General features: G+C 37.3%; 2 protein-coding genes across 2 annotated transcripts; one reads left to right on the top strand and one right to left on the bottom strand.

The window, feature by feature from the left end:
* Positions 1 to 4,226: 4,226 nt before the first annotated feature.
* On the top strand, positions 4,227 to 6,825 carry LOC125263522 (three-finger toxin MicTx3-like). Its single transcript, XM_048182526.1, has 4 exons — positions 4,227 to 4,336; positions 4,411 to 4,524; positions 4,784 to 4,897; positions 6,202 to 6,825. The coding sequence occupies exons 1-4, from the start codon at positions 4,288 to 4,290 to the stop codon at positions 6,267 to 6,269; spliced, it is 345 nt and encodes a 114-aa protein (XP_048038483.1). The 5' UTR covers positions 4,227 to 4,287; the 3' UTR covers positions 6,270 to 6,825.
* A 9,039-nt stretch (positions 6,826 to 15,864) lies between these two features.
* Positions 15,865 to 26,549, bottom strand: LOC125262639 (zinc-binding protein A33-like). Its single transcript, XM_048181466.1, has 7 exons — positions 25,613 to 26,549; positions 25,411 to 25,506; positions 23,394 to 23,435; positions 21,689 to 21,877; positions 21,459 to 21,597; positions 17,402 to 17,435; positions 15,865 to 17,066 (listed from the first exon to the last, which is right to left on the bottom strand). Exons 1-7 carry the CDS (start codon positions 26,162 to 26,164, stop codon positions 16,505 to 16,507), a joined length of 1,614 nt encoding a protein of 537 aa, XP_048037423.1. The 5' UTR covers positions 26,165 to 26,549; the 3' UTR covers positions 15,865 to 16,504.

Raw genomic sequence — 26,549 nt, 5'->3', positions numbered from 1 at the left:
TCTGGGTGCCACCAATCAAAACTCATCCATGGCTCCCATCATGCATTGCTGCATGAATAAATTATGAGCTTAATTGTTTTAGTAATTTTCTTTATTCTCACTATTTTGTTTTTTGCTGTTTTTATGGGACTTTTTAGTAGCTTGTTTTCTAATGTTCAGAGTTGATCTGTTGATCAGAATATGTTGCTTGTCACCGTTGTTGAGATTCACAGGCTGATACTTGATGTCTGTGTGTGCCTTAAAGAAATTTTCTTTTGTTTTATTCAGAACAACTTTTGTGAAACCCTTTGGATTATACTGATAAAGCTGATTTTGTGCTATAATCAATAATAACCAACGTTACCTGAGCAGCTTTTCTCTTTGCTTGTCTGGCTGTTATAATTCAGTTAAAACTGCCCAAACAAATTCTAATATTAAAAAGTGAAGGGTCAAAAGCCCAACTAAAGCAAACCCTGATCTCTGTGATGGTGGATTAAAAATTGTGATTTTCTCCTTTGGTGATTCTGCTTGTTATCATCAGGTGTCTTCAATAATGGTCAATCATCACTCAATTAATCACTTATTTATCTCATTAATGCTTCAGTGGGTGGAAAAAAAATATGGCAGGACTTTTACTTTCTGACCCCTGGACTTTCCACCTCTGCTGCGAACGGACCCGTATCGGAGTCCACTTGCTCGCAGTGACGGATCCGCAACGAAGGTGGATCACGGACCCGCCTTGGCTCCGCACTGCATCCGCTCCGCATCCGCGATTAAAACCTTACCTCCGCGGCGGGTCCGTTTGGGACCCGCAAATTGATACAACCGTTACAGTAAAGGCGCGTGCGCGTCCGCGGATCCGACATGGGTCCGTTCAGGATCCGCTGATTGACAGTAGAATTTATGGTGCCGCCCGGATGCGGATCTGATCCTCTGGGCGGCGTCAAAACGGATGTGACAGTCACGCGGGTTTGGAGACTTGAATGCGGATCCGCCTAGGAGTCCCTTGCTGTGTGGGCATGGTTTCTACAAATTAAAACCGGAAACCGAGGGTAACGCGGGTATGACGCAATTGACAGGCGACTCCTCACACGTCCCGGAGCCTTGGTTAAAATTGCAGTTTTCTCATGATTTACAAATATTTGGAAACATTTGGGATATTGTAAATACTCAAGTGAACAAATTATATAACACTGGCCTAGTGGTTTTTGGATATTTTACTGCAAAAATATTACATATTGCACCTTTAATGACCAAACGTAGCCTATAAAAGTTCCAGAGGTGGAAAGTCCAGGGGTCAGAAAGTAAAAGTCCTGCCATATTTTTGTGTTGTTTTATGTTAAAGTTAATGAGATAAATAAGTGTTTAATTGAGTGATGATTGACCATTATTGAAGACACCTGATGATAACAAGCAGAATCACCAAAGGAGAAAATCACTATTTTTAAGACACCATCACAGAGATCAGGGTTTGCTTTAGTTGAGCTCTTGACCCTTCACTTTTTTATTTTGGTGTTTATTTGGGCTGCTGTAACTGAGTTATAACAGCCAGACAAGCAAAGAGAAAAGATGATCAGGTGGTGTTGGTTATATTTTTACATGATCATTATTTGATCTGAATCACTGAACTCATTTAGAGCCCAATCTCTGAGTTAGATTTACATTATTGATTACAGCAGCACTGTGATTCAGAAGATCAGCTTTTTCAATATAATGCAAAGGATTTCTTAATAGTTGTTCTGATCAAAAAAAAAAAAAAAAATTTCTTTTAGGCACACACAGACAACAAGAATCAGCGTATGAATCTCAACGACGGTGACAAGCAACATATTCTGATAAACAGATCAACTCTGAACATTAGAAAACGAGCTACTAAAAAGTCACATAAAAACAGCAAAAAATAAAATAGTGAGAATAAAGAAAATTACTAAAACAATTAAGCTCATAATTTATTCATGCAGCAATGCATGATGGGAGCCGTGGATGAATTTTGATTGGTGGCACCCAGAATGCATTGCATCATTCTTTTTGACAGTCACCACTGTTGAGATTCACAGTCTGATTCTTGATCTCTGTGTGTCTAACTGAGAGCATTTTTTTTTTTTTAAAACAACTTTTGATACAACCCTGGATTATTTTGAAAAAACTGGATCTTCTGCTGTAGAATCACAGTGCTGCTGTAATCAATAATGTAAATCTAACTCAGAGATTGGGCTCTAAATGAGTTCAGTGATTCAGATCAAATAATGATCATGTGAAAACATAACCAACACCACCTGATCATCTTTTCTCTGTGCTTGTCTGGCTGTTATAACTCAGTTACAGCAGCCCAAATAAATTCTAACATTAAAAAGTCAAGGGTCAAGAGCTCAACTAAAGCAAACCCTGATCTCTGTGATGGTGTCTTAAAAATTGTGATTTTCTCCTTTGGTGATTCTGCTTGTTATCATCAGGTGTCTTCAATAATGGTCAATCATCACTCAATTAAACACTTATTTATCTCATTAACTTTAACAGTGTTTCAGTGGGTGGAATAAAAATATGGCAGGACTTTTACTTTCTGACCCCTGGACTTTCCACCTCTGAAAGGTTCACAGTGATATTGCAGATGAAATAAATTGTGGACTGAATAAGCATCTTTTCAGTTTTTAAATTATTTTTTTAAAGAAAATCCATGATCAAAATTAACGCTAGAGATTGTTTTTGTTTGCTACCCAGTAGCCACCATTTCTATCCCACATGTAAATGTAGCTTACAGTCACTGAATGTGTCACAGATTGATGATGTAAAACTCTGGACGAGTCTTCTTGCATGTGACTTGACTGCCATACTGTCTGACATTAATGACAACTGAGATCCTAACAGTGTGACATGACTTACAGCAGGGATCATGTTCATACAGTCTGACAAGCAACAGTCATATTATAAAATGTGAAACCGGCTTTAGATGTCTCATAGACTTTAACTTATGAGGTTAATAATATTTTCTATCACCTAACCTGATCTCTGCCCCTAAACATAACCCCCAGAGAAAACGGTGCAAAATCTTGAGTTTTCATTAATTGCTTCATTATTTGTATAACAAACTACATTAGAGGAACTTAACAATTTGTAGCTTAAATACAGTTTTAAAAATTGATTACTCAAAAGAAAATATAAATAAATACAAATTTCAGCATAACTGAGTGGTGGCCCTGAAACCAATTAATCTTATTCCAATTCAACTGAATAGCTAGTTAAATATAACTTACTTAACATGGAAATTTAAGAAATCATACCTTTGCATTATTGCGTCATTTCACTGAACACCTTTTTTTTTTTTTTTTTTTTAGTGTAAATCATCACAAAGCAACCCACAAACTAACCACAAAAAAATTCCAACATAACAGAAACTCTTTCAGATGTCAGCCATAACAGCTCTAAACAGCTCTTTCCTTTTACTAAAAAAAAAAAAACACATAAAAACAATTTCAACATTTAATCTCCTTATCCAGTCCTATGCAAAAATCAGAAATCCAGAAATCCACTGCACAATTTTCAATAGTCAAGAAAATTTTATGTTACTACAACTTTTAAAACAAATGAATAATTAACACATTTCGGTTTAAATTACACAGAATATTAAGTTGATGTAATGATCAACAATAGATAGATTACTAAATGATATATTAACTGCTCATTATTTGTTGTGGAAGAGAAAATGTCTCTGGAACGGCATAGTAAAAATTAGTTCTCACTACAGAAATAGCCACACATGTAAATTATGTACTGAGTGTCCACATCTATTATGTACATTACTGAGTGTCCATCAACCAGATAGAAATCAGAAATGTATATTAACCAACAAGACCTTAACAATGACTCAGCAACTTTTCTACTTTTCATTTAAAATCATTAAAAGGGTAGTTCACCCAAAAACGAAAATTCTGTTAATTACTCACCCTCATGTCGTTCCAAACCCGTAAAACCTTTGTTGATCTTCAGAACACAAATTAAGATAGATGGCAACAACTACATTGCACCTTTTGACATACAGAAAGATAGTTGAAACCCCGGTTAAAATAGTTCATGTGACTACTGAGTAATTAATAACAGAATTTTAATTTTTGGGTGAATTAACCCTTTAACTTACATTACTATAATCCATTAATTAAAAATGATCATTAGGTATTTTGGTAGAGAAAATGTGTGTCTGAATGTGTCAAGTGTGTGTAGGACTTCACAAAGTTTCTTCATTAAACCCACCCCTTTCTGAACAGACATAAAAGGAACGGAAACATTGTGATTTCATTCTGTTTCTGACACAAGATGGATCTGCGAGTCTCTGTGGTTCTTCTTTTCATTTTTCTCACTGGAGGTACAAAAAACAGCAAGTATTGAATGTATTATTTGGTACACAGAGATCACTGAATGTCTCTCTCTGTCTTTAAGGATATTCTCTCAAGTGTTACACGTGTGTGCCTGATTCATGGGGTTACTGTGAAACAACAGTGGAGACATGTCCATATGGACATACCACATGTGCAACAGTGAAACAATCAGTTGGTAAGTCCAGTGTGTTGTGGAAATTTAATGTCGCAATTTACTGAAAGTGATAATATGAAGTAGAAATATATATATATGTTAATCTCATCACATAAGTGCAATTATTTGTCTATTGCAAGGGGTGCATGTTTTCTGAAATTGTTTAAATATGCTTTTACATACATACACACACACACACACACACACATATATATATATATATATATAATAGAGAGAGCGAGAGAGAGGACTGTCTTTTTTTTTCTTTTCATTTTTGCAGGTTTCACCATCACAAAAATGTGTACCTTTGTTTGTTTACCTGGGTCCCAACATCAACCTAATAAAGGGACAGTGTCTATCCAGTGCTGTGACACTGACCTTTGCAATGCAGCAGGTATTGGCCTTTTATTTGACCATGTGTAAATTAACATTTACAAACCTGATTCCAAAAAATTTGGCACACTGTACAAATTGTGAATAAAAACAGAATGCAATGATGTGGAAGTTTCAAATTTCAATATTTTATTCAGAATACAACATAGATGACATATCAAATGTTTAAACTGAGAAAATGTATCATTTTAAGGGAAAAATAAGTTGATTTTAAATTTCATGGCATCAACACATCTCAAAAAAGTTGGGACAAGGCCATGTTTACCACTGTGTGGCATCCCTTCTTCTTTTTATAACAGTCTGCAAACGTCTGGGGACTGAGGAGACAAGTTGCTCAAGTTTAGGAATAGGAATGTCGTCCCATTCTTGTCTAATACAGGCTTCTAGTTGCTCAACTGTCTTAGGTCTTCTTTGTCACATCTTCCTCTTTATGATGCGCCAAATGTTTTCTATGGGTGAAAGATCTGGACTGCAGGCTGGCCATTTCAGTACCCGGATCCTCCTTCTACGCAGTCATGATGTTGTAATTGATGCAGTATGTGGTCTGGCATTGTCATATTGGAAAATGCAAGGTCTTCCCTGAAAGAGACGATGTCTGGATGGGAGCATATGTTGTTCTAGAACTTGGATATACCTTTCAGCATTGATGGTGCCTTTCCAGATGTGTAAGCTGCCCATGCCACACGCACTCATGCAACCCCATACCATCAGAGATGCAGGCTTCTGAACTGAGCGCTGATAACAACTTGGGTTGTCCTTGTCCCCTTTAGTCTGGATGACATGGTGTCCCAGTTTTCCAAAAAGAACTTCAAATTTTGATTCGTCTGACCACAGAACAGTTTTCCACTTTGCCACAGTCCATTTTAAATGAGCCTTGGCCCAGAGAAAACGCCTGCGCTTCTGGATCATGTTTAGATATGGCTTCTTTTTTGACCTATAGAGTTTTAGCCGGCAACGGCGAATGGCACGGTGGATTGTGTTCACCGACAATGTTTTCTGGAAGTATTCCTGAGCCCATGTTGTGATTTCCATTACAGTAGCATTCCTGTATGTGATGCAGTGCCGTCTAAGGGCCCGAAGATCACGGGCATCCAGTATGGTTTTCTGGCCTTGACCCTCACTTTCAACATTTGATATGTTATCTATATTCTATTGTGGATAAAATATAAGTTTATGAGATTTGTAAATTATTGCATTCCTTTTTTATTCATAATTTATACAGTGTCCCAACTTTTTTGTAATCGGGTTTGCACATGTATTCATTTAGCAGGCTGATTTTACTAACTTTTTTATCATCTTGATTAGATGGAGTGTTTAAGGGAAGCTTCCTCCTGCTCTTCTCTCCTCTGCTCTTCTACTTCCTGTTTCAGTGAGTCCAGATTCAAGACTTCAGATTCTACAGCGAAGATCAGCACAAAAACTGAATGAGAGACATATTCTTATGCCTTGCTCCTTATAGATTGTTTATTGCTCTGCTGTTCTATTGTATCATGATTACCAATTGAATCGGAAAAACTTGAAATAACAGTCTGAGTGTGAACCAGGTTTTAGTGACCCCTCAGCTCAGTAAAATTAAAGATGATGAGTAATGATCCAATATTATTAAAATAGATGAAATGGCAATACTTTACATTAAGGTCCCATTAAGCAATACATTTGTTACAGTTTTTTTTTAAATCTTTGTAAATTTTAGTTAATAAAAATATAACTGTTTATTGTTGACAAATAATGTTCATCAAATGCAATTGTATTTCTTATTGAGACAATGTAAAAAACAAACAAACATCTAAACTTGATGAAACTTTGATGCTTCTTGGTTTTAATAAAAAAATATGTTCATATAAAAATATACATAAAAAAGTATTTCTGCTTGCTTGTTGTATGTTCCATATTTAACCCAGAAATTGCAAATGGAAATGAAACATAAATCTAAAGGGTTAGTTCACCCCACAAATGGAAAATTCTGTCATTAATTACTCACCCTCATGTAGTTCCAATGAGGTTCATTTTCGTGTGTTGCGCAGTCAGCACATTTGATCTTCTGGAAAAGGTTGTGAACTGCACTTCTGTATTCTGTTCTTAGAATGTGCATCCTAAACCTAACCCACAATTCAATCCACAAATATATGAAGAACTCATATAAATGCATTGAATGCACAAATATGTATGCTTCTTTTTAAGGTGTATTATAAAGATATGATCATTAATCGAAACTGTTCACATTTACAATATTTAACATGTGCAGTGTGTGTATGTGTATGTCTGTCATGTCCGTTTAGATTTTGTTCTTGTGGTTTACTAGTCATGTTTCCTGTTGTTCATGTGTTTCCTTTTTGAATTTGTCCTATGCAAATGATTTTTTTTTTGTTTAAATCTGAGTCCAACCTCCAACCCTATAAGTGCACTTCAGGAAACATTATAAAATAATAATAATGACCCCTTTAAAGTCAGCACTCATTTTACTTCCATATGATGTTCAGTCAGGGGAAAAAAATGCAGGGTGCGGCTTGTTTGTCAGAGTGTCTCCCAGAGCTTCCTGTTCCTCTGCTGTTCTCTGCTCTCCTACTTCCTGCTGCACTGAATCCAGCAGCTCTTCATCCTACAATCAGACACACTGTAATGAGTATTTAGCTTGAAATTTTTTCAGGTACTATTTTAGGTGTTCTGATAAGATACTAAAAAGCATACTGGATGTTTTATTAAATAAAACATGATATTTCCTTGATACAATGAATTTTGAAGCATTTTACATAGCTCTTTTGCACAGGGACAATTTACATAATATCACTAAAGTTGGCTGGCCATAAAAATCATGACACAATGATCTGTTATGGTCCCCAAAGACTTGTAAAATAGTGCAGAAGCCACATGGACTTTTTTTATGGTGCCTTTCTAGGTTATAATTTTTGTCATTTTTGGAGCTGTCAAGCTCACATGTTTTCTGTGATTTTATAGAATAGAGCTTCAATTAAGGAACTATGTGTAAAATACTAATGTTTATGAAAAACTGGGCCACAGTGGTCGGGAAGGACATAATGTGTAACAAGGAAACTAAAATAAAGTGTTATCCATTTGGCAAATATTGTATTTAGGTCAGAGCAGCTTTAAGTAGGTGGGACTAAAGCTCCAAATAGACTGTACCAGAGCTGTTGAAAATAGTTGCAGCTGCCGGAGAAACATTAATGTTAAAAAGTCAAGGGTCATGAGTCCAACTAAAGCAAACACTAATCACCATAATGATGACTTGGAATGGAATTTTCAATAAGACATCAACATCTAAACCCCTGATAATTCTTAAAAAGAACTTTTGTAGATGAAGTCAAAGTGGTTTGTAGTAAATGTAGCTGATGTTTTTAGAGATTAATCATCCTCTGCTGAGATCTTGAGAGATTTAATGTGGGAAAAAAGTATAAAAGGTAATTGTGAATTTTTTTTTTTTTTTTTTTTACACACACTTTTTTCTTGCAAATGTGAGTTTACATCTCACAATTCTGACTTTTTTCCCTCAAAATTGTGAGATAAAAAGTCACAGTTAACCTTTTTATTTTTATTCATGTTGTTGTTCATTGTTCTGCATCCACATTGAACAAAAAGAGTCCTTTTTTACTGTATGTCCATGTAATGGAAAGTAAAAGTTGAAACAACAAAAAAATCCCGAAGCAATAATAATTACAAAACAACAACAACAACAACAACAAAACCCCATCAAAACCATGTCTAGTATAATGGCATGCAGTATTGGAGTCACAGCTGTGTCAGCAGTCTTTCTGTGTGGAGTTTATCTGTTCTCTCTGTGTTTACATTGGTTTCCTCTGGGTTTCCCCGAAGACATAAAGGAGAGGTAGGAAACTGTAAGACTGCCGTAAGTGTGAGTGTGAATATGAATGTGTGCAAGTGAGTCATTGCTGGGATGGACCACCCATCTGTTCAGTGTTTTCCTGCCTATGACCTAAGATTCCGGGAAAGACTCCAGCCTCCCCACGATCCCAGAGGCTAAGCACTTTGGAATGTATGGAATGGCTGTGGATGGATGTACTCCCTCTCTCTGCTACTCTTCTTTCCGCAACAATGTGTCTTCCTTGATCCATGATTCTAAACAAAATCATTCTGAAGCCAGAAGATTACTGAAGATTACTGTAATTGAGATTAAAAATAGAACAGCTGGGTAGGCTTTCAGCTGAAGTTCCAATTACTTGTGTTTGGAATCATTTTTATTTAATTTCATTGTAAATATTCTGCTAATATTTTATATTTCAATATAATTCCTGCAGAAATGTTCAGTTTGCCATCATTCTGATTTGAATGTGCTTTTATCAGTTTTGAAAGCAGTGTGTTAGCATTCCAGAAATGTGCTGCAAATATATAGTGTTTTGCAGATGGTGAAGTATGAATGACAAATGTGTTCATGGATTTTGGAAAATGTGGTCATTGAATGCATTTTGTGTGAAAGCAATGAAAAATGATTCACAGTTTGTATGCATAGACTTCTGGTTCTGAATAAGTTTTGAAAATGTGGTTTCAGTATCGACCGATGCTTGTTAGCAATTGAAAAAACTGTAACACCTCCAACTGAGATTGAAATCTGCTATTTCTCAATATTTCAGTGATCTGCTACTTAAAAAAAAAGTATTTGTATTGTAGCCTATATTTTTTCAGTACTTTTGAGCTGCTGTTGTTGCAGAAGAAGTAGAGATTTTATACTATATTTAAAGACTGAAACATTGGGTCTTCATTTCTGTCATGCTGTGTTTAAGCATTTGTAAATGAGATCAGAAACATCCATGATTTTGGTATGGAGTAAGCCTGTATGAAAAGAAAATTTAAGAATTTTAGAAACATGTTAATTGATTGCATTTTGTGTGAAAGCGACATGAATTGTGTTAAAGGGTTAGTTCACCCAAAAATAAAATAATGTCATTTATTACACACCCTCATGTCGTTCTACACCCATAAGACATTCGTTCATCTTTGGAACGCAAATTAAGATATTGTTGATGAAATCCGATGGCTCGATGAGGCCTCTATTGACAGCAATGTCACTGAACCTCTAAAGAGCCAGAAAGCTACTAAAGACATATTTAAAACAGTTCATCTGAGTTACAGTGGTTCTACCATAATATTAAAAAGTGATGAGAATACTTTTTGTGCACCAAAAAAACCAACAAAACAACGCCTTTTCAATAATATCTAGTGATGGGAGATTTCAAAACACTGCCTTCGGAGCTTTACGAATCTTTTGTTTTGAATCAGTGATTCGGATCGCGTATCAAACTGCTAAACTGCTGAAATCACGTGACTCTGATGGCTCCGAACCATCGATTCAATTTGTTATGCTACAAACCTTCGTGAAGCAGTGTTTTGAAACCGGCCATCACTAGATATTGTTAAAAAGTCGTTATTTTGTTTTTTTTGGCGCACCAAAAGCATTTGCATTGCTTTACAATATTAAGGTAGAACCAACTGTACTTCACATGAACTGTTTTAAATATGTTTTTAGTACATTTAATGGATCTTGAGAGAAGGAAATGTCATTGCTGGTAGTGCAGGCCTCACTGATCCATTCGGATTTCATCAAAAATATCTTAATTTGTGCTCCGAAGATGAAACGAAGGTCTTAGGGGTGTACAACGACATGAGGGATGAGTAATAAATGACATTATTTTCATTTTTGGGTAAACTAACCCTTTAAGGGTGCAGTCACAACAGATGGATGTTGTGCTAATTGTGTTTAGAGTTTTGAAAATGTGACTACAGATTGGACAAAAGTATGTTAGCAGTTGTAAAAATATGTAAATACCCTCCTCCCATAAATTTTTCATCTGAAAGGGAAACCACAAAAGTCAGCTGTAAAAAATAACTGTCCACTTTTCAGTGCTAATTTTTCACAACCGTAAGATTTTAATCCCAAAAGAGGGTTTGCATTAGCACAAGCTGCTCATAAATCTGGCCCCTAATATATTAAATATTACATAGGACCTAGATAACATGGAAGCTTAAAGAACCATAAGTACCCATCACAGGAAGTAGTGCATCATTGCTCGTAAGGTTATTTTAGTGTATCACATGAAGCCACCCACGCCCTAATCACAGACTGCACTACTCAGCATAATGGTAACCACAAAATCCAACTCATCAGAAACTCCTTCCTTTTACTAAAAAACACATAAAAACATACAATTTTAACATTTATTCTCCTTGTCCTATGCAAAGCATACTGGGAACCATAAATCCACTGCATTTTCAAAGTTGTCAAGATATTTTCAAGTTACTACAACTTTTAAAACAAATAAATATATTAACATCGGCTTAAATTACACACAACGTTACCCAGCCAGCACAGCATGGTGGGGCCCAGATGGGTGTCACCTGGGCTGCCTAACTGGGGCCCAGACATTTTTGTCCACGGTTTCCATGGAGGCCCCACATGGGTTAGCCCAGATGAACTGAACACTGCTCAGTGTGCACACTACAGGCTGTTAAATGTAACACAGAAACATGCTGGAGTTAATGAGATAATTAGGTGATAACTAGCAGAATCACCGAAGGACAGAGAAACAACAAGAACTACGACTTTAACCACAGGCTTCAATGAAATCAACTGAAGATAAAAGACATTAAATCACTGAAGATCTGATTAAACATCTCCACAAACAACATTACCAACTTCACTTATTACTAACCAGATTGACTTTATTTCTGACATACATCTACAAAAGTTGTGTGTGTGTGGTGTACTGCTTACCTCCAGTGCGGTGTGTCTACAGGGTGCCCACCTGTGCGTCATGGCAGCACAATAGCCAGGTCGGAGCGCCAGCTGTTAATCTACCAACTAAAGGAGCTACTATATGACTTTGTGTGTGTGTGTGTGTGTGTGTGTGGTTGTGAGTGTCACGTCGTCTAATTATAAGGTGAGTAACTTGTTTGTTTCTCTCTTGTAAATCATTGTATGCCTTAAGTTGAGACTGTAATAAACGTTTATGTTTAGGGTCCTCGTTATAGGCAATGCATCGCTCTTTCTCTCTCTCCAACCCTCACTCTGGGCCGCGCTGCTGCTTTGGGTCATCGACACTTCTGGTCCAGTGTGGGCCTGACCAGAGGTGGAAAGTCCAGGGGTCAGAAAGTAAAAGTCCTGCCATATTTTTATTCCACCCACTGAAGCGCTGCTAAAGTTAATGAGATAATTAAGTGATTAATTGAGTGATGATTGAGCATTATTGAAGACACCTGATGATAACAAGCAGAATCACCAAAGGAGAAAATCACAATTTTTAAGACACCATCACAGAGATCAGGGTTTGCTTTAGTTGAGCTCTTGACCCTTGACATTTTAATATTAGATTAAATTCTTGATGTCCGTGTGTGACTAAAAGAAAGTTTTTTTTTTTTATCAGAACAACTATTAAGAAATCTTTTGCATTATATTGATAAAGCTGATCTTCTGCTGTAGAATCACAGTTCTGCTGTAATCAATAATGTAAATCTAACTCAGAGATTGGGCTCTAAATGAGTTCAGAGATTCAGATCAAGTAATGATTGTGAAAACATAACCAACACCACCTGATCATCTTTTCTCTCTTTGCTTGTCTGGCTGTTATAACTCAGTCACAGCAGCCCAAAAAAATTCTGATATTAAAAAGTCAAGGGTCAAGAGCTCAACTAAAGCAAACCCTGATCTCTGCGATGGTGTCTTAAAAATTGTGATTTTCTCTTTTGGTGATTCTGCTTGTTATCATCAGGTGTCTTCAATAATGGTCAATCATCACTCAATTAAACATTTATTTATCTCATTAACTTTAACATAAAACAAAACAAAAATATGGCAGGACTTTTACTTTCTGACCCCTGGACTTTCCACCTCTGTTTGTCTTCTAATGTGATTTTTCCTTCTCTTTATTTATTTATTTATTTATTTTTTTGTATTTTGCAGGAGCTGAGTGTTCCTTGGAAACGGGCTGGTTGTGGGTTGCACAGGCTTCACTTCAATAAGGGTTGTCATTATTGCTGCGTCACTATTTCTGGTCATTATTTGCAGTGATTTTTGTGGATGTGATTTTGACTCGTGGGATTTCTTTTGTGCACTGGGTGCACCATCCTAGCCCGCTTCTCATAAAGGAAGCCTCCTGCATAAATTAATTCTTTTTTTTCTTTTTTCCCCCCATCTGACCAGGACAATTAAATGCTGAATTTTTGAGGTTTAAAATTTTGTAAACTATTTTAACTTTAATAAAAATATTTGCTTAAACGGAAACTCACGCCTCTTGCCTCTTCTAAGTTGCGTTTTTTGATTTTTTTTTTTTTTCCTGATAATTTCCCGTTATCTCGGGCTGGCGTAGTCACTACAAACCAGCCACTTACTACAATAGCAACAGTCAAATTTGTCCTGAGGAACTTTTCTACTTTTCATTTAAAATCATTATCTTACACTACTAATTCATTATTTAAAACTGATCGTTATTGTGGAGGAGAAACATTTATCGTGAGTGTTTGAGTTTGTCTTTAAGTTTGACTTCACAAAGTTTCCTCATTAAACCCACCCCTTTCTGAACAGACACAAAAGGAACGGAAACATTGTGATTTCATTCTGTTTCTGACACGATGGATCTGCGAGTCTCTGTCGTACTTCTTTTCTTTTTTCTCACTGGAGGTACAAAAAACAGCAAGTATTGAATGTATTATTTGGTACACAGAGATCACTGAATGTCTCTCTCTGTCTTTAAGGATATTCTCTCCAGTGTTACTTGTGCATACCTGATTTGACGGGTTCCTGTGAAGCAACAACAACAGTGCAGACATGTGAAGCTGGATATACCCAATGTTCAAGCACTACAATGGAACAAACAGTTGGTAAGTCCAGCAGGATGTGGAAAATTTACTGTCGTAGTTTACTGAAGCTATGTTTCATCACCCTGTTTTTATGCGCATTTTGAAGTATCACATCAGAAACGAGTGATGGAAACGCCCAACAAAGTTTTTACGGTCACTTGAGGGAGTAGCCCCTCACTGCAGAACACACGAGATCCAGGGGGTGCAGACGGGCAGTTTAGGGATTATGTAAAGTGGGAGGAGTTGGATCTCGTGTTCTGCACTGAGGACCATCTCGCTTGAGGTAGTTTTTGACTCGTGCGAAAAAGTGCGAATAATGGGAAACAGATGTTATACATTTATGTTTGATTCTGTTATGACGCATTAATTCTGGATGTACTTCAACTCGGTACAAGTATGTGTGTGCAATGCATTTTCCCTTTGGTGCTTGCCAAAGAAAGACAAGAGTCATGTGTACATTTGTACTGAGTTGTCAACTGGCATAAAGTTGGTTTGGCGTTGGACGTTCGATATTTGCAAATTTAGGGACCGTCTCTAAAGTTACATCTGACACTGGTATGCTCCTTTCTTGCTTAAATAGCATTTGAAGAGAACAACCCACTGAGCAAATTACGTCCAGAAGACGTCTTTTTGAGGTCTTGTCTCAGGTTGAAAAGACGTCCACTGAGGGGCCAGAATGAAAGTTTTTATGACGTCTTTTTTTGACGTCTTCTGGACATCCGATATAGACGAACACGCAGAATCACCAAAGGAGAAAAATCCCAATTTTTAAGCCACCATCGTGGAGATGAGTGTTTGCTTTAGTTGGGCTCTTGACCCTTGCCTTATTAATATTAGAGTTTGTTTGGGCAGTTAACTGAGTCATAACAGCCAGACAAATAAAGAGAAATGATCAGGTGTTGGTTATGTTTCACATAACCATTGTTTGACCTGAACTCATGAAGAACCCAATCTCTGAGTTAGATTTACATTATTGATTACAGCAGCGCTGTGATTCTACAGCACAAGATCAGCTTTTACAATATGATTCAAATGATTTCAGAAAAAGTGTGATGAACAAAAAAAAAAAAAGTATTCATTTTAGGCACACACAGACATCAAGAATCAGCCTGTGAATCTCAACAGTGGTGACCATCAAAAAGCAGTTGAGTGATTCAGGTCGACTAATGGTTATGTGAGACCATAATCGACACCTGATCTTTTCTCTTTACTTGTCCGGCTGTTATGACTCAGTTAACTGCCCAAACAAACACTAATATTAATAAGGCAAGGGTCAAGAGCCCAACTAAAGCAAACACTCATCTCCACGATGGTGGCTTAAAAATTGTGATTTTTCTCCTTTGGTGATTCTGCGTGTTCGTCTATATCGGATGTCCAGAAGACGTCAAAAAAAGACGTCAGAAAAACTTTCATTCTGGCCCCTCAGTGGACGTCTTTTCAACCTCAGACAAGACCTAAAAAGACGTCTTCTGGACGTAATTTGCTCAGTGGGAATTTACAGTCATAAAACCAACTGTAAAATGTTCATTTAGGTGTCAGCTATGATGCACACCTTTTATATTTATGATATTTACTAAAATAAACTGTCAAATATGTAAATAATTGCTATTTCTCACTGTATATGGGCTCGTACAGAAATATGTCATAATTTAAAGCTCAATAACATTTGAAGGGAATCATTTACAGTCATAAAATCAAATGTTATTGGGACCATATGTAGCCTACTCTGAGCAGAGTTGATTTAACTCTGGGGATTTTGCTGTGTATAATTGGAATTATTTGTCTCTTCCAAGAGGAACATGATTCCTGGAATTGTTTCTTTAGCCTATTTTTTTAGGAGGTTTGTCCTTTTTGCAGGTTCCACTAAAATGTCCGTCACAACTAAAGGATGTGCAAAGGAATGTCACCGTGCGACTGGACAGACACCAGAGGGACTGACAGTGTCTCTCCAGTGCTGTGACACTAACCTTTGCAATGCAGCAGGTATATAATATTTATTTGGCTTTTTTAAAAAACTGATTAAATTGATTGGCAATGAACATGTACTTTTCAATGCCTACAGTTAGTACTACTAGTAGTAGAAGCATTAATTAAATTGTTTCTTTATCATCTTGATTAGATGGAGTGTTTACTGTCGTGTGTGGGTGAAATATCGTCCTCAAGTAGGCCTAGATGATTTTTGGAATATAATATAACAATACACAATCAAAGTGACGCCGATTGTGTTAAGCATTTAGGCTACCGTATCTGAGAGAAATGTAGCAGCGCGTTGATCTGACTGTCTCTTCATAGGAAGATTACAAACGGCGAAAGCCAACTGATGACACATGACGAATCTCTGCTGTTATTTTGGTGGTTTGCTTCACAACGTGAGTACAGAACTCTTTTACTTATGCCCCTTGTTAGTAGACATTATTTTTACTATTTGCCCTAACTTATATGTTTCATATCCTGCTTCTTTAATCTCGCGCCGCCGGAGCTGACTGGAATGCTTTTGGTTGTCATGGCAATGACGTAGTTTAGGGCGGCTATATTCCGCGTTCATTTACACTGAACCAGAACAGTATCAGAGTCGCCTTTGATACTAGGGGCTGAGGTGGGTCAGACCCGGCGTATTTTAGGTCTTCTTTAATGCGGCATTGCGTCTTTACACTGAATTCTGAGCAGATACAGACCCGCTTCAGAGCAGTCATAAATCGGCTTTGTAAAGATGCCTTAATTTCTGTATTCTTATTTCTTATGATAAAACATGTTTTTACATTTTTAATTATATAAATCATTATTTTCATGTGTATTTCATATTAGGGCTGTAAATTAATTTATTGTATTTGACAGATGTGATGATCATTGGAGTTGAGTTTTTACCTTTATTATTAAAGCACGGACTAAAAATCGGATTGAGTTTCCCAGTGAAAGACTGACCAGTGAAAGAGTAGATATGAGAGCTGGACTCCACATCATAAAAGGAGACCAGACCCTCCTCATAATCCACAAACACACCGACCCGCTGCGGCTTCATGCTCAGACAGAGAGAGACGGGAGGATCATCACAGGCCAAATATTCATTCCCATTCCTCAGCCACACAGTCCAGAATCCATTACTGGGACTCAGTGCGATCTGTCCCTTTCTGTTAATGAATTCAATGGCCACTCCTAAAGTCCATTCAGTCTTTCCCTTCACCTGCACCTCAAAATAAAATCTCCCTGAGGAGAATCCCTCCTTTCCCAGGACAAATACACAGTGATCAAATCTCTCTGGGTTGTCTGGGAGTTTCTGACTAATGTCTCCATGTCTCACTTGTTTTCCATCATCAGACAGGATGAGTTGAGGATGAGCCATATCTTGTCTCAGGATCCAGAGCCATATCACGGATCCAGAGAACACGCAGAATCACCGAGAAAAATCACAATTTTTAAGCCACCATGTGGAGATGAATTGGGCTCTTGACAAATATTAGAGTTTGTTTGGGCTTAATATCAGACATCAGGTTGTGTTTTCAACTTGTTTGATGACAGACATTTTGTGATATTTTGATGTTTTTAAGCAGTATTTAATCATTTGTGTTTAACATCATGTAGGCCACACAGACATCAGTAATCTCAACAGGTCAGCTGTGAGTATGAAACCAATGCTCCCAATGTGAGTATATGAGCTATGTAATCTAGTGTAGTTCAGACACACACTGTACCTTCATACTGCTGCATCCTCTTCAGATCTGTAGAGACACAAGACAATAAAACATCATCAGATCTTTGAGTTGATTTATAAGTGGATTATAGACAAGATTTAAGGTTATATTTAAAGAATTGTACAACATCATGTTTTATCTGATCAATGTGTGTTTATATGCTGATATTTGGAGAATCAAGCAGATTTGAGCTTAAGATCTTAATATTCCTCTTTTTTTAAAACAACTTTGTGAATGTTTTGTACAAATTGCTCTTTGTGTACAAATTATTTTTGTCTAATGTTACTCATCTCAATTTTGGAGTGTATTATTGCTGTGTTTATTCAGCAAATATTAAACTTTAATAAAAAAAATGAAATGAAAGCCCAGCACTGCAATGCTATTTAGTGTCTGAAATTCTTCTAGAAGAACAAATTTGCATCCTTAATTTATGATGTATGTAATTTTCACTTTCTTCTCTTTAATCTACTAATCTAACTAATAATCTAATTTTATCTGATACATATTCACACAGTTTAGATGGGACAGTTGAAAAGGCCAATGCAAATTTATAGGAAATTATTGTTTCTCTCTGTTGTATCTTGTATCTCATCTAAACATTTTCACAGATGTACTAAAGCCTCATGGTTGTGGTTACAGAGATGAAGCTTCTAGTACAAGATGAATTTACTGCATGTTTTCTGAAATTATGAAAATGACCTGCTCTCTTCAAGAAGGACTGTGAGCTGATGATAATGAGACACAAACACATGATCTCACAGGGGTGGCATGAACAGTTTTGAGGTTTTTTGTTTTTTTTGACCTTTCATAAGAAATTTATATATTTATATATTATTTGAGAAATTAGATTAGTACAGTTAAACTAAATAGAAATGAGAAATGTTACTTTTTAAACTAGTTCAGTTAAAGTTTTATTTTGTTTCAACTAAAGAAAATGTTTTTATAATTTTAACTATAGTTTCAGTTTTACTTTTTTAGTTAACTGTAATTGCCCTGCTTTCAAATGCACAAGCTGACGTCTCACTTTCTATTGACAGATTTTAATGATATTTTACTACAGTGCTTTTAGTTAACAGGTCTGGACTGAGGATAAAACAAATCCAGACCATCCGGCCCATGAATGTTTTGCTGGTGTTAAAGCATTAAATTTGAGTAAATAATTGAATAAATAAAGTAGGACAGAAACAAATAATTACAGATATTATTGAATTTACTGCAAATACAGTTAACAAAATTACTATTGCATTTATAGAAATGCACTTGACAGTAAAGCACTGATTTTGAGCAAGGATGCATTAAAGTAAATTTACTGCTATTAAATTTTTGTCATCATTTAACAGTTTATGTAAAACACTGATATTTATATTTCACCACACTCTCATTGAATTAACATTTTATTTCAATTAAAATTTAAACAATTATAAAGTTCAACTTTTAGTAAGGTCAAGGTAGTCACAAGTAAAAGCATGCTCCTCATTACTATGGTTTCTGAAATAAATAAATAATCATAAACTATGGAATTTGTAATAAAAAAAAAGTGTAAACACATGTAGAAACTACTATGAAAGTGTTACGATTATCGCCTGTCCCTATCACGCCCCGGACTACATTTCCCACGATCCTCTCTGCCAGTCACTTGTTCTCTCTTCGTTAATCACCACACCCAGCTGCAGCTCATTACACGGACTATAAAAGACTCATACACTAGGGGTGTGACGAGACGGGTATCTCACGAGACGAGACGAGACTCGAGATTGAGTTCACGAGACGAGACGAGACAAGATTTTTACACACTATTTTTACGAAATCCTCAATGGCGAAATACATGACTAGAAAAAATATTCTGCAGGTGTATTTGAAATGTTTTAACTAATCATCTTATAATGAATGTCATTCAGTTCTACTTTCTGAGTATGAATTACCATATGCAGTAAAAGACAACAATACTCAAGTACTGTAAAAGGTTTTGCCACTAACTTAACTGACTGACTTCTCTTCTGTAAGATTTCAATCTCTTCAGACATTACTGTACATGATTAATGAGCTTCTACAACCTTTGACCTCCTAACTGAACTCCTTTCCACAAACTGATCATAGAAATAAAAACAGTATAAATAAAAATGGTAACACTTTACAATAAGGTCTCATTTATTAACATTAATGTATTAACCAACATCAACTAACAAGGAGCAATATATTTGCTACAGTATTTATTAATCTTTGTTTATGTTAGTTAATAAAAATAGTCATTCATTGTTAGTTGATGACAGTTCACAGTGCATTAACTAATGTTAACAAATGAAACCTTATTGTTTGTGCTTAATAAGATTAAGAGAAAACTGTTATTCATTTTTATGGTAACACTTTACAAGTTGAAACCATAATCACACTCTCTCAATATTCAAAGTGCAAATAAGACCAACTTTTTCTTTGATACAGAGCTAAGAGATGGTTACAGCTACACTTCCCAGCCTAAAATAGCTTTCATATTGAGAGATATTTGCATTAATCAAGGAGCCGCTTTCAAAATGCGAGGTATTGAAATCGCGTTTGAATGCGCGCGCGCGTTTACTTTCACTTTCAGCGATCGCGCGTAACTCTTTAAATATGGAGCGGCGGCGACCGTTATCCAATTGAATTAAATGTTTTTTATTTAAACACAAAGCAAAAGGACAGTGGAGGCGTAACGTAAACGTAGCGGTGGCATATTCTTTCCTAATCATCCTAACACTCTGTCATGGCAACATCACGAGACTACTTTTCGCCTCGACGAGAAATCTCGTGACACTTTAGTCTCGCGAGATCTCGTGACACGAGATCTCGTCACACCCCTATCATACACACATCACCTCACGGTGAGGTCTTGTTTTCCCCAGTGTTACATTTCCAAGCGTTTATCCTGTCTGTCTCCCTCCCTCCCTCCCTGTTCCGGTTCCGGTTCCTGTTCCCGATCCCTGTCTGGTTCTCTTGTTCTGTGATTGATTGCTGCCTGCCTTTTGACCACTGCCTGTACTTTGACTACGATCCTGCCTGTCTCTGATGTTCCTGTTCGCCCAGTTTGACCATGCCTGTACGACCACGCTCAACATTTAATAAAGCCTTGCATGTGGATCTTACTCTGACTCCCTCATCGTTACAGAAAGTGATCCATATTGCACTATATTTACTGTTAGTACTAACAGCAACATTTTTACATTTTTCAGCTTGAACCATACTCATTCTTCATTATACTGATAATAAAAGATGATAAATATATGTACCTGTATTCATAGGCGCCGATCCCGTGGGTGCACCCACGGAAATGGTCGAGCACCCACGGAAAAATACGAGATATTCTCCACTGATTTTATCCAAAATAAAAAATCGATTGGATCTTTTAGACACGATCCCTGTTTTATAGTTTATTTAAGGCCGTTTCTACGCCGATATTTTAATGGCAAACGTCGAGAGAGCATCCAAGTGATGCGCGAGCACAAATGGTCTTGATCAGATACATGCGCATGCTCAAACTCAAACTCTTCTTGCATCAGAAATCAGCGAGCGCATGACTCGCGACAACACTCGTGAAAAGAATGTGCTTTTGGGTCGAAATTGTCATCTTGCTGCACGTATATAATGCAAATAAAACATCCAGTTTATGTTGATTTGAGTTAAATAAGAAGCGAACTGGCGCTGAAACAAGTTGTTTTTGAAATCATGCCGAGGAATGTTATGGCTCGTGTAAGTTAGTCTTCAGACATCGCTTGACTGTTCTTTCTAGGCATCACTAGCAAAATGCACACAAACATTTTGGTATACAAACATTAATGAACTTATTTTAACTTAAAGAGGAAAAAAACTAAATGAGGACAGATTCGAACCACTGATTATTCGACCTCTCACTCTAATGACAAATATTCTACCACGAGACCATTAGGAAATACGAAAATTGAGCGTATTTATCTAAAGATTCATCTAAGATGTAATTGGGGGGATGGGGGTTCTGCGGTCTGGGCACCCACCGGCAGAAACATAAATCGGCGCCTATGTCTGTATTTGATATTGTCATACCAGTTTGTGTGAGTTTCTCCTGTAGAGTGTCCTGCAGTTGAGTCAGAGCTCTCCTCAGAGTCTCCAGACTCTCATCAGTCTTCACACTGATCTCAGACCAGTTCCTGGTGTTTCTAGAGCTGTACAGGGATGAGTAAATCTACAGCAGGAGAGAGGAGAAATCCTTCATCATGGGGAGTGCTATGGTGTCATATACTGCATTATCATTGATCAGAGAGATGTTGACTGACCTGTAGGAGGTGGAGGAGATCTTCAGTGTGTGAGAGCTGCTCCAGCTCAGTGTTTCTCATCTTTAATTCAGTGATCTCCTGCTTCAGCTCTTCAATGAGCTCTTCCTCCTGTTTCTCTGCTGCTTTCTGCTGCTCCTCCATCATCTCCAGCAGTTCAGTCTGACATCTCTCAATGGAGCGGATGTGTAATATATAACGAATGTAGCGGTTCGTACAGTTATTAATTAATTTATGGATGAAATATGAATATAATAATTCATAAGGTTATGAATAAATTATGATTCATATATCAACCCAACGGGGAATTAAACATATATTGTGAATCAATTACAACGAATTATAATCAATTACATATATGATTAGTTCTGGTTTAATAATTATCTAGAGAAACTGTTCGTTTGTCCAGCAAACTAAGTCTCTCACAGAATATTATAAACAGAGTTATTTTCTGGCCATGAAAATAACTAAAGCATAAAGCGATCGAAAAACGTTAAAGTGACTTGGTTTTCAGCTGAAAGAACAAACAGAACAATCGAGCGTGAATAACGTTTTAATAAATGCAAACTACGAATACAGAGGTTATACATCTAAATATATATACAAGAATACACACCTATGTACAAGAGTGGAAGTAGAGAAGGAAAGAGAGAAGGCAAGTAGCAAACTCACAACCAGTCCTAGGCCAGCACGGAAATCAGTTTCATCATCTAAGATTGAGAAACGGCAGTATACTTGCATTGGTTGCGTGTGTCGAATTTCAGGTTAGCGCTGGTGCAGTTCGTTGGCTTCCTCCGTTCCGCGGGAAGGTTCGAACTGAGGACTTGAGAGTGAGTTTCGCTGGAAGATGGCGGTCCCGAAGCTGAGCGCGATGGCAGCGCGTGGTCACCGGAGATGTCCGGGAAAAACGTGCACGAGAGGCTCGTGAGACAATCGGGGGAGAGCCGGGAGAGAGAGCCGGAATTGTGCGTCTTTGCTTTTATGACAGATAAGCCGACACACCTCCTTGAGGTGGGGTAGCCAATAACATGGGTGCAAAGTTGGCGGGAAAGCTTTTCCTTTGCTTGGCCTCACGACTTAATCTGCATGATTTATGACTATCAGTTCAGATCTCCAAATGGAGTGTGTTCTTCACAGTATCATTAAACACATAGAAAAATGCATTTGTCAGCGGTGTGACATATCTCAGTAAATAGCTCGTGTCCGGAGCTTTACGGAGAGACCAAACTCGACAGATCATAAAGGCATAGACAAGAAGTTATGGTTTACAGACAGAATTCCACTATTAAAATGCACACTAGCACAAATACACTCATTTAAACACTAGGAAACATGCATAGGCCCTAAAATATATGAAATATATATTTCAGCATAGTGGTAGTTTACAAATACAGTTCAAAATGTATGATTGTGTGTTTCTGTGTGTGTCTGTGTGTGTGTTTTTGTGTGTCCCTGTGCGTGTGGGGTGTTGGAATGTGGATCTGGTCAGTCTCTGGGGGGGGGGGTGCTCCTTTTGAAGTCACCAAAGAGAGGAAGTTGGACTGTTTACCATCGCTTGTCCACAAAAGTCTCAAGTGGGCTCATCTTATGGCAGACTATTCAGAGTCAAGATGGTTTTACAACCCAGTCCAGCATGCTAAAAGCGTTCTGAACATTCCCAAGTTTATTGATTATCCTGATACGTGTGCATATGCTATAGATGAGATCAGTGAAGAGCTCGACACGGGCTGCTTTCTCCTTCTCTGTGTTTCTGCTCAACCAGGACAATAAACACATTATTAGTGGTGTTTGATAAGACAAGAATCAGTGTTACTATTTCTTGTACTTCAGTGTTTTTAAGGGTTTTTCATAATCCTGCCCTGTTTGCACTGAATGATTCTTCAAATCATGTGTATTGTTGAGGAGAGATGTGTTATTACTTTACAACCTGAATTCCGGAAATGTTGGGACGTTTTTTAAATTTGAATAAAATGAAAACTAAAAGACTTTCAAATCGCATGAGCCAATATTTTATTCACAATAGAACATTAAATAACATAACAAATGTTTAAACTGAGAAATTTTACCATTTTATGCAAAAAATGAGCTCATTTCAAATTTGATGCCTGCTACAGTCTCAAAATAGTTGGGACGGGGGCATGTTTACCATAGTGTAGCATCTCCTCTTCTTTTCAAAACAGTGTGAAGACATCTGGGCATCGAGGTTATGAGTTTCTGGAGTTTTGGTGTTTAAATTTGGTCCCATTCTTGCCTGATATAGGTTTCCAGCTGCTGAAGAGTTTGTGGTCATCTTTGACGTATTTTTCTCTATAGGTGAAAGATCTGGACTGCAGGTAGGCCAATTCAGCACCCAGACTCTTCTACGACGATGCTGTTGTAATAGCTGCAGTATGTTGTTTCGCATTGTCCTGCTGAAATCCACAAGGCCTTCCTTGAAATAGACATCGTCTAGAGGGGAGCATATGTTGCTCTAAAACCTTTATATACCTTTCAGCATTCATAGTGCCTTCCAAAACATGAATCATATGAACTTATGCACCCCCATACCATCAGAGATGCTGGCTTTTATACTGAACGCTGATGACACGCTGGAAGGTCTCCCTCTTCTTTAGCCCGGAGGACATGGTGTCCATGATTTCCAACAAGAATGTCAAATTTGGACTCGTCTGACCATATAACATTTATCCACTTTGAAACAGTCCATTTTAAATGAGCCTTGGCCCACAGGACACGATGGCGCTTCTGGACAATGTTCACACATGGCTTCCTTTTTGCATGATAGAGCTTTAGTTGGCATTTGCAGATGGCACGGCGGATTGTGTTTACCGACAGTGGTTTCTGGAAATATTCCTGCGCCCATTTAGTAATGTCATTGACACAATCATGCCGATGAGTGATGCAGTGTCGTCTGAGGGCCTGAAGACCACAGGCATCCAATAAAGGTCTTCGGCCTTGTCCCTTAAGCACAGAGAGGGACAGTATCCCTGAATCTTTTGATGATGTTATGCACTGTAGATGATGGGATTTGCAAAGCCTTTGCAATTTGATGTTAAGGAACATTGATTTCCACAATCTTTTTGCACACTCTTTCACAGATTGGAGAGCCTCTGCCCATCTTTACTTCTGAGAGACTCTGTCTCTCTAAGACATCCCTTTTTTAGCTAATCATGTTACAGACCTGATATCAATTCAACTTAATTAGTTGCTAGATGTTCTCCCAGCTGAATCTTTTCAAAATGTCTTGCTTTTTTGCAGACCTGTAGCAGACATCAAATTTTATATGAGCTCATTTAGTAGATAAAAGTGTAAAATTTCTCCATTTAAACATTTGTTATGTTCTATTGTGAATAAAATATTGGCTCATGTGATTTGAAAGTCTTTTAGTTTTCATTTTATTCAAATTTAAAAAACGTCCCAACATTTCCGGAATTGTGATCAGGTAGTCACAGTCGTGTTGCTATTCAGAGCAACAGCGTGACAGTGAGTGTGATATTGTTTTTTTATACAACAATTCAATAAAGAAAATACTATAAAGTAACTGACATTTTAGACAATCTATCGTCAGTTACCTTGTCTGTATTTGCTCCGACCACCAAAATGAGTTTCAAACAACTCAAACAGTGGAAAGTCCCAGTGCTGTTGGACTGTATATCAGGACTCTTGGAGAACCAGAACTAAATGATGAGTAAAAAATATTTAAATTAATTTAATTATTTTAAACTTACTTTTCTGACTTTTGCTGAGTGTTTGATGTCTTGAATCTTCTTGATTCTGTCCTGGATCATCTGCTGTGTGTCTTTCTGTGTCTTTATCAGTTGAGTCTAAAGGCAGAAAACAACATGAAATGTTTAATTTTTTTATAAAATCAAAGAATATGATTCCCCTTGATATGAGCCCTTTAAAATTGGTTTTGTCAGTAACTTCTACCTTCTTCTCTTCACTCTCCTCTTCTATAGAAACAGTGTTGTGGTTCTTGTGAAGTCCTTCAGTGCAGAACAGACACACAATCGTCTGATCATCTCTACAGAACAGCTCCAGAGGTCTCTCATGTTTCTGACATATATAGTCCTTCAGATTCCTCACAGGATTGATCAGTTTGTGTTTCTTTAAACCTGCCACTCTCAAATGAGGCTCCAGGTGAGTTTCACAGTAAGAGCTCTGACACACCAGACACGACTTCAGGGCTTTCAGCTTTCTTTCCTTACAGACGTCACACAGAACTTCAGGTTTTTTCTCAGGACTTTTCTTTTTATAGTGATCTACGAGCTCTCTGAGTGTGGTATTAATCTTGAGATCAGGTCTGTGCTTAAATGTTTCTTTACAATATGGACAGTTGCAGGTCCAGCTGTTGTCCCAGCACTTATTCAGACAGGTCTTGCAGAAGTTGTGTCCACATGGAGTGCTGACTGGATCAGTGAACACGTCCAGACATATAGAGCACTGAAGCTCCTCCGTCAGTGGACCGCTGGAGGATAACATCCCTATAAAGAGAAATGAAAATCACTTACATTAGTAGTCTGAAATTTGGACAAACTTGAAGTTTCTTATGACCTTAAAATACTTTTCTGATCTAATGGCATCTGCTTATTAAGGACTTGAATTGAAGAACTTCAATTCTGTTTATAAACAATCTCATGATGCACCTCTTGAAGCTGGTTGAATATAAAGAGCAACTTTGAAGAAACTCAAATATGTAAGAGATCATGTCTAGTCAGCAGGTCATTACTGCAAAATGACCCCAGAGAAAGTGATCAGTACCCTGATGTGAAGATCCTTACACCACCACTTTCGAAATAAGGAGCAATATTGAATATTTGAAAGATTTATTGTATTATGTGCTACTGTACATTCCTGAGCTTTACAT

This window comes from Megalobrama amblycephala, linkage group LG2 (assembly GCF_018812025.1).
Source record: "Megalobrama amblycephala isolate DHTTF-2021 linkage group LG2, ASM1881202v1, whole genome shotgun sequence".
Taxonomy (NCBI): Eukaryota; Metazoa; Chordata; class Actinopteri; order Cypriniformes; family Xenocyprididae; genus Megalobrama; species Megalobrama amblycephala.
This window is presented reverse-complemented; position numbering and strand designations above follow the sequence as displayed.

Excerpts from the sequence above, each read along its gene's own strand:
- LOC125263522 (XM_048182526.1), top strand. The coding sequence starts at position 4,288 with ATGGATCTGCGAGTCTCTGTGGTTCTTCTTTTCATTTTTCTCACTGGA. Across the intron at positions 4,337-4,410 it reads TTTCATTTTTCTCACTGGAG|GATATTCTCTCAAGTGTTAC; the intron begins GTACAAAAAACA and ends TCTGTCTTTAAG. Across the intron at positions 4,525-4,783 it reads AACAGTGAAACAATCAGTTG|GTTTCACCATCACAAAAATG; the intron begins GTAAGTCCAGTG and ends TCATTTTTGCAG.
- LOC125262639 (XM_048181466.1), bottom strand. The coding sequence starts at position 26,164 with ATGTTATCCTCCAGCGGTCCACTGACGGAGGAGCTTCAGTGCTCTATA. Across the intron at positions 23,436-25,410 it reads ACTCAGCAAAAGTCAGAAAA|AAACACAGAGAAGGAGAAAG; the intron begins GTAAGTTTAAAA and ends CTGGTTGAGCAG. Across the intron at positions 17,067-17,401 it reads CAGCAGTATGAAGGTACAGT|ACAAGATATGGCTCATCCTC; the intron begins GTGTGTCTGAAC and ends CTGGATCCTGAG.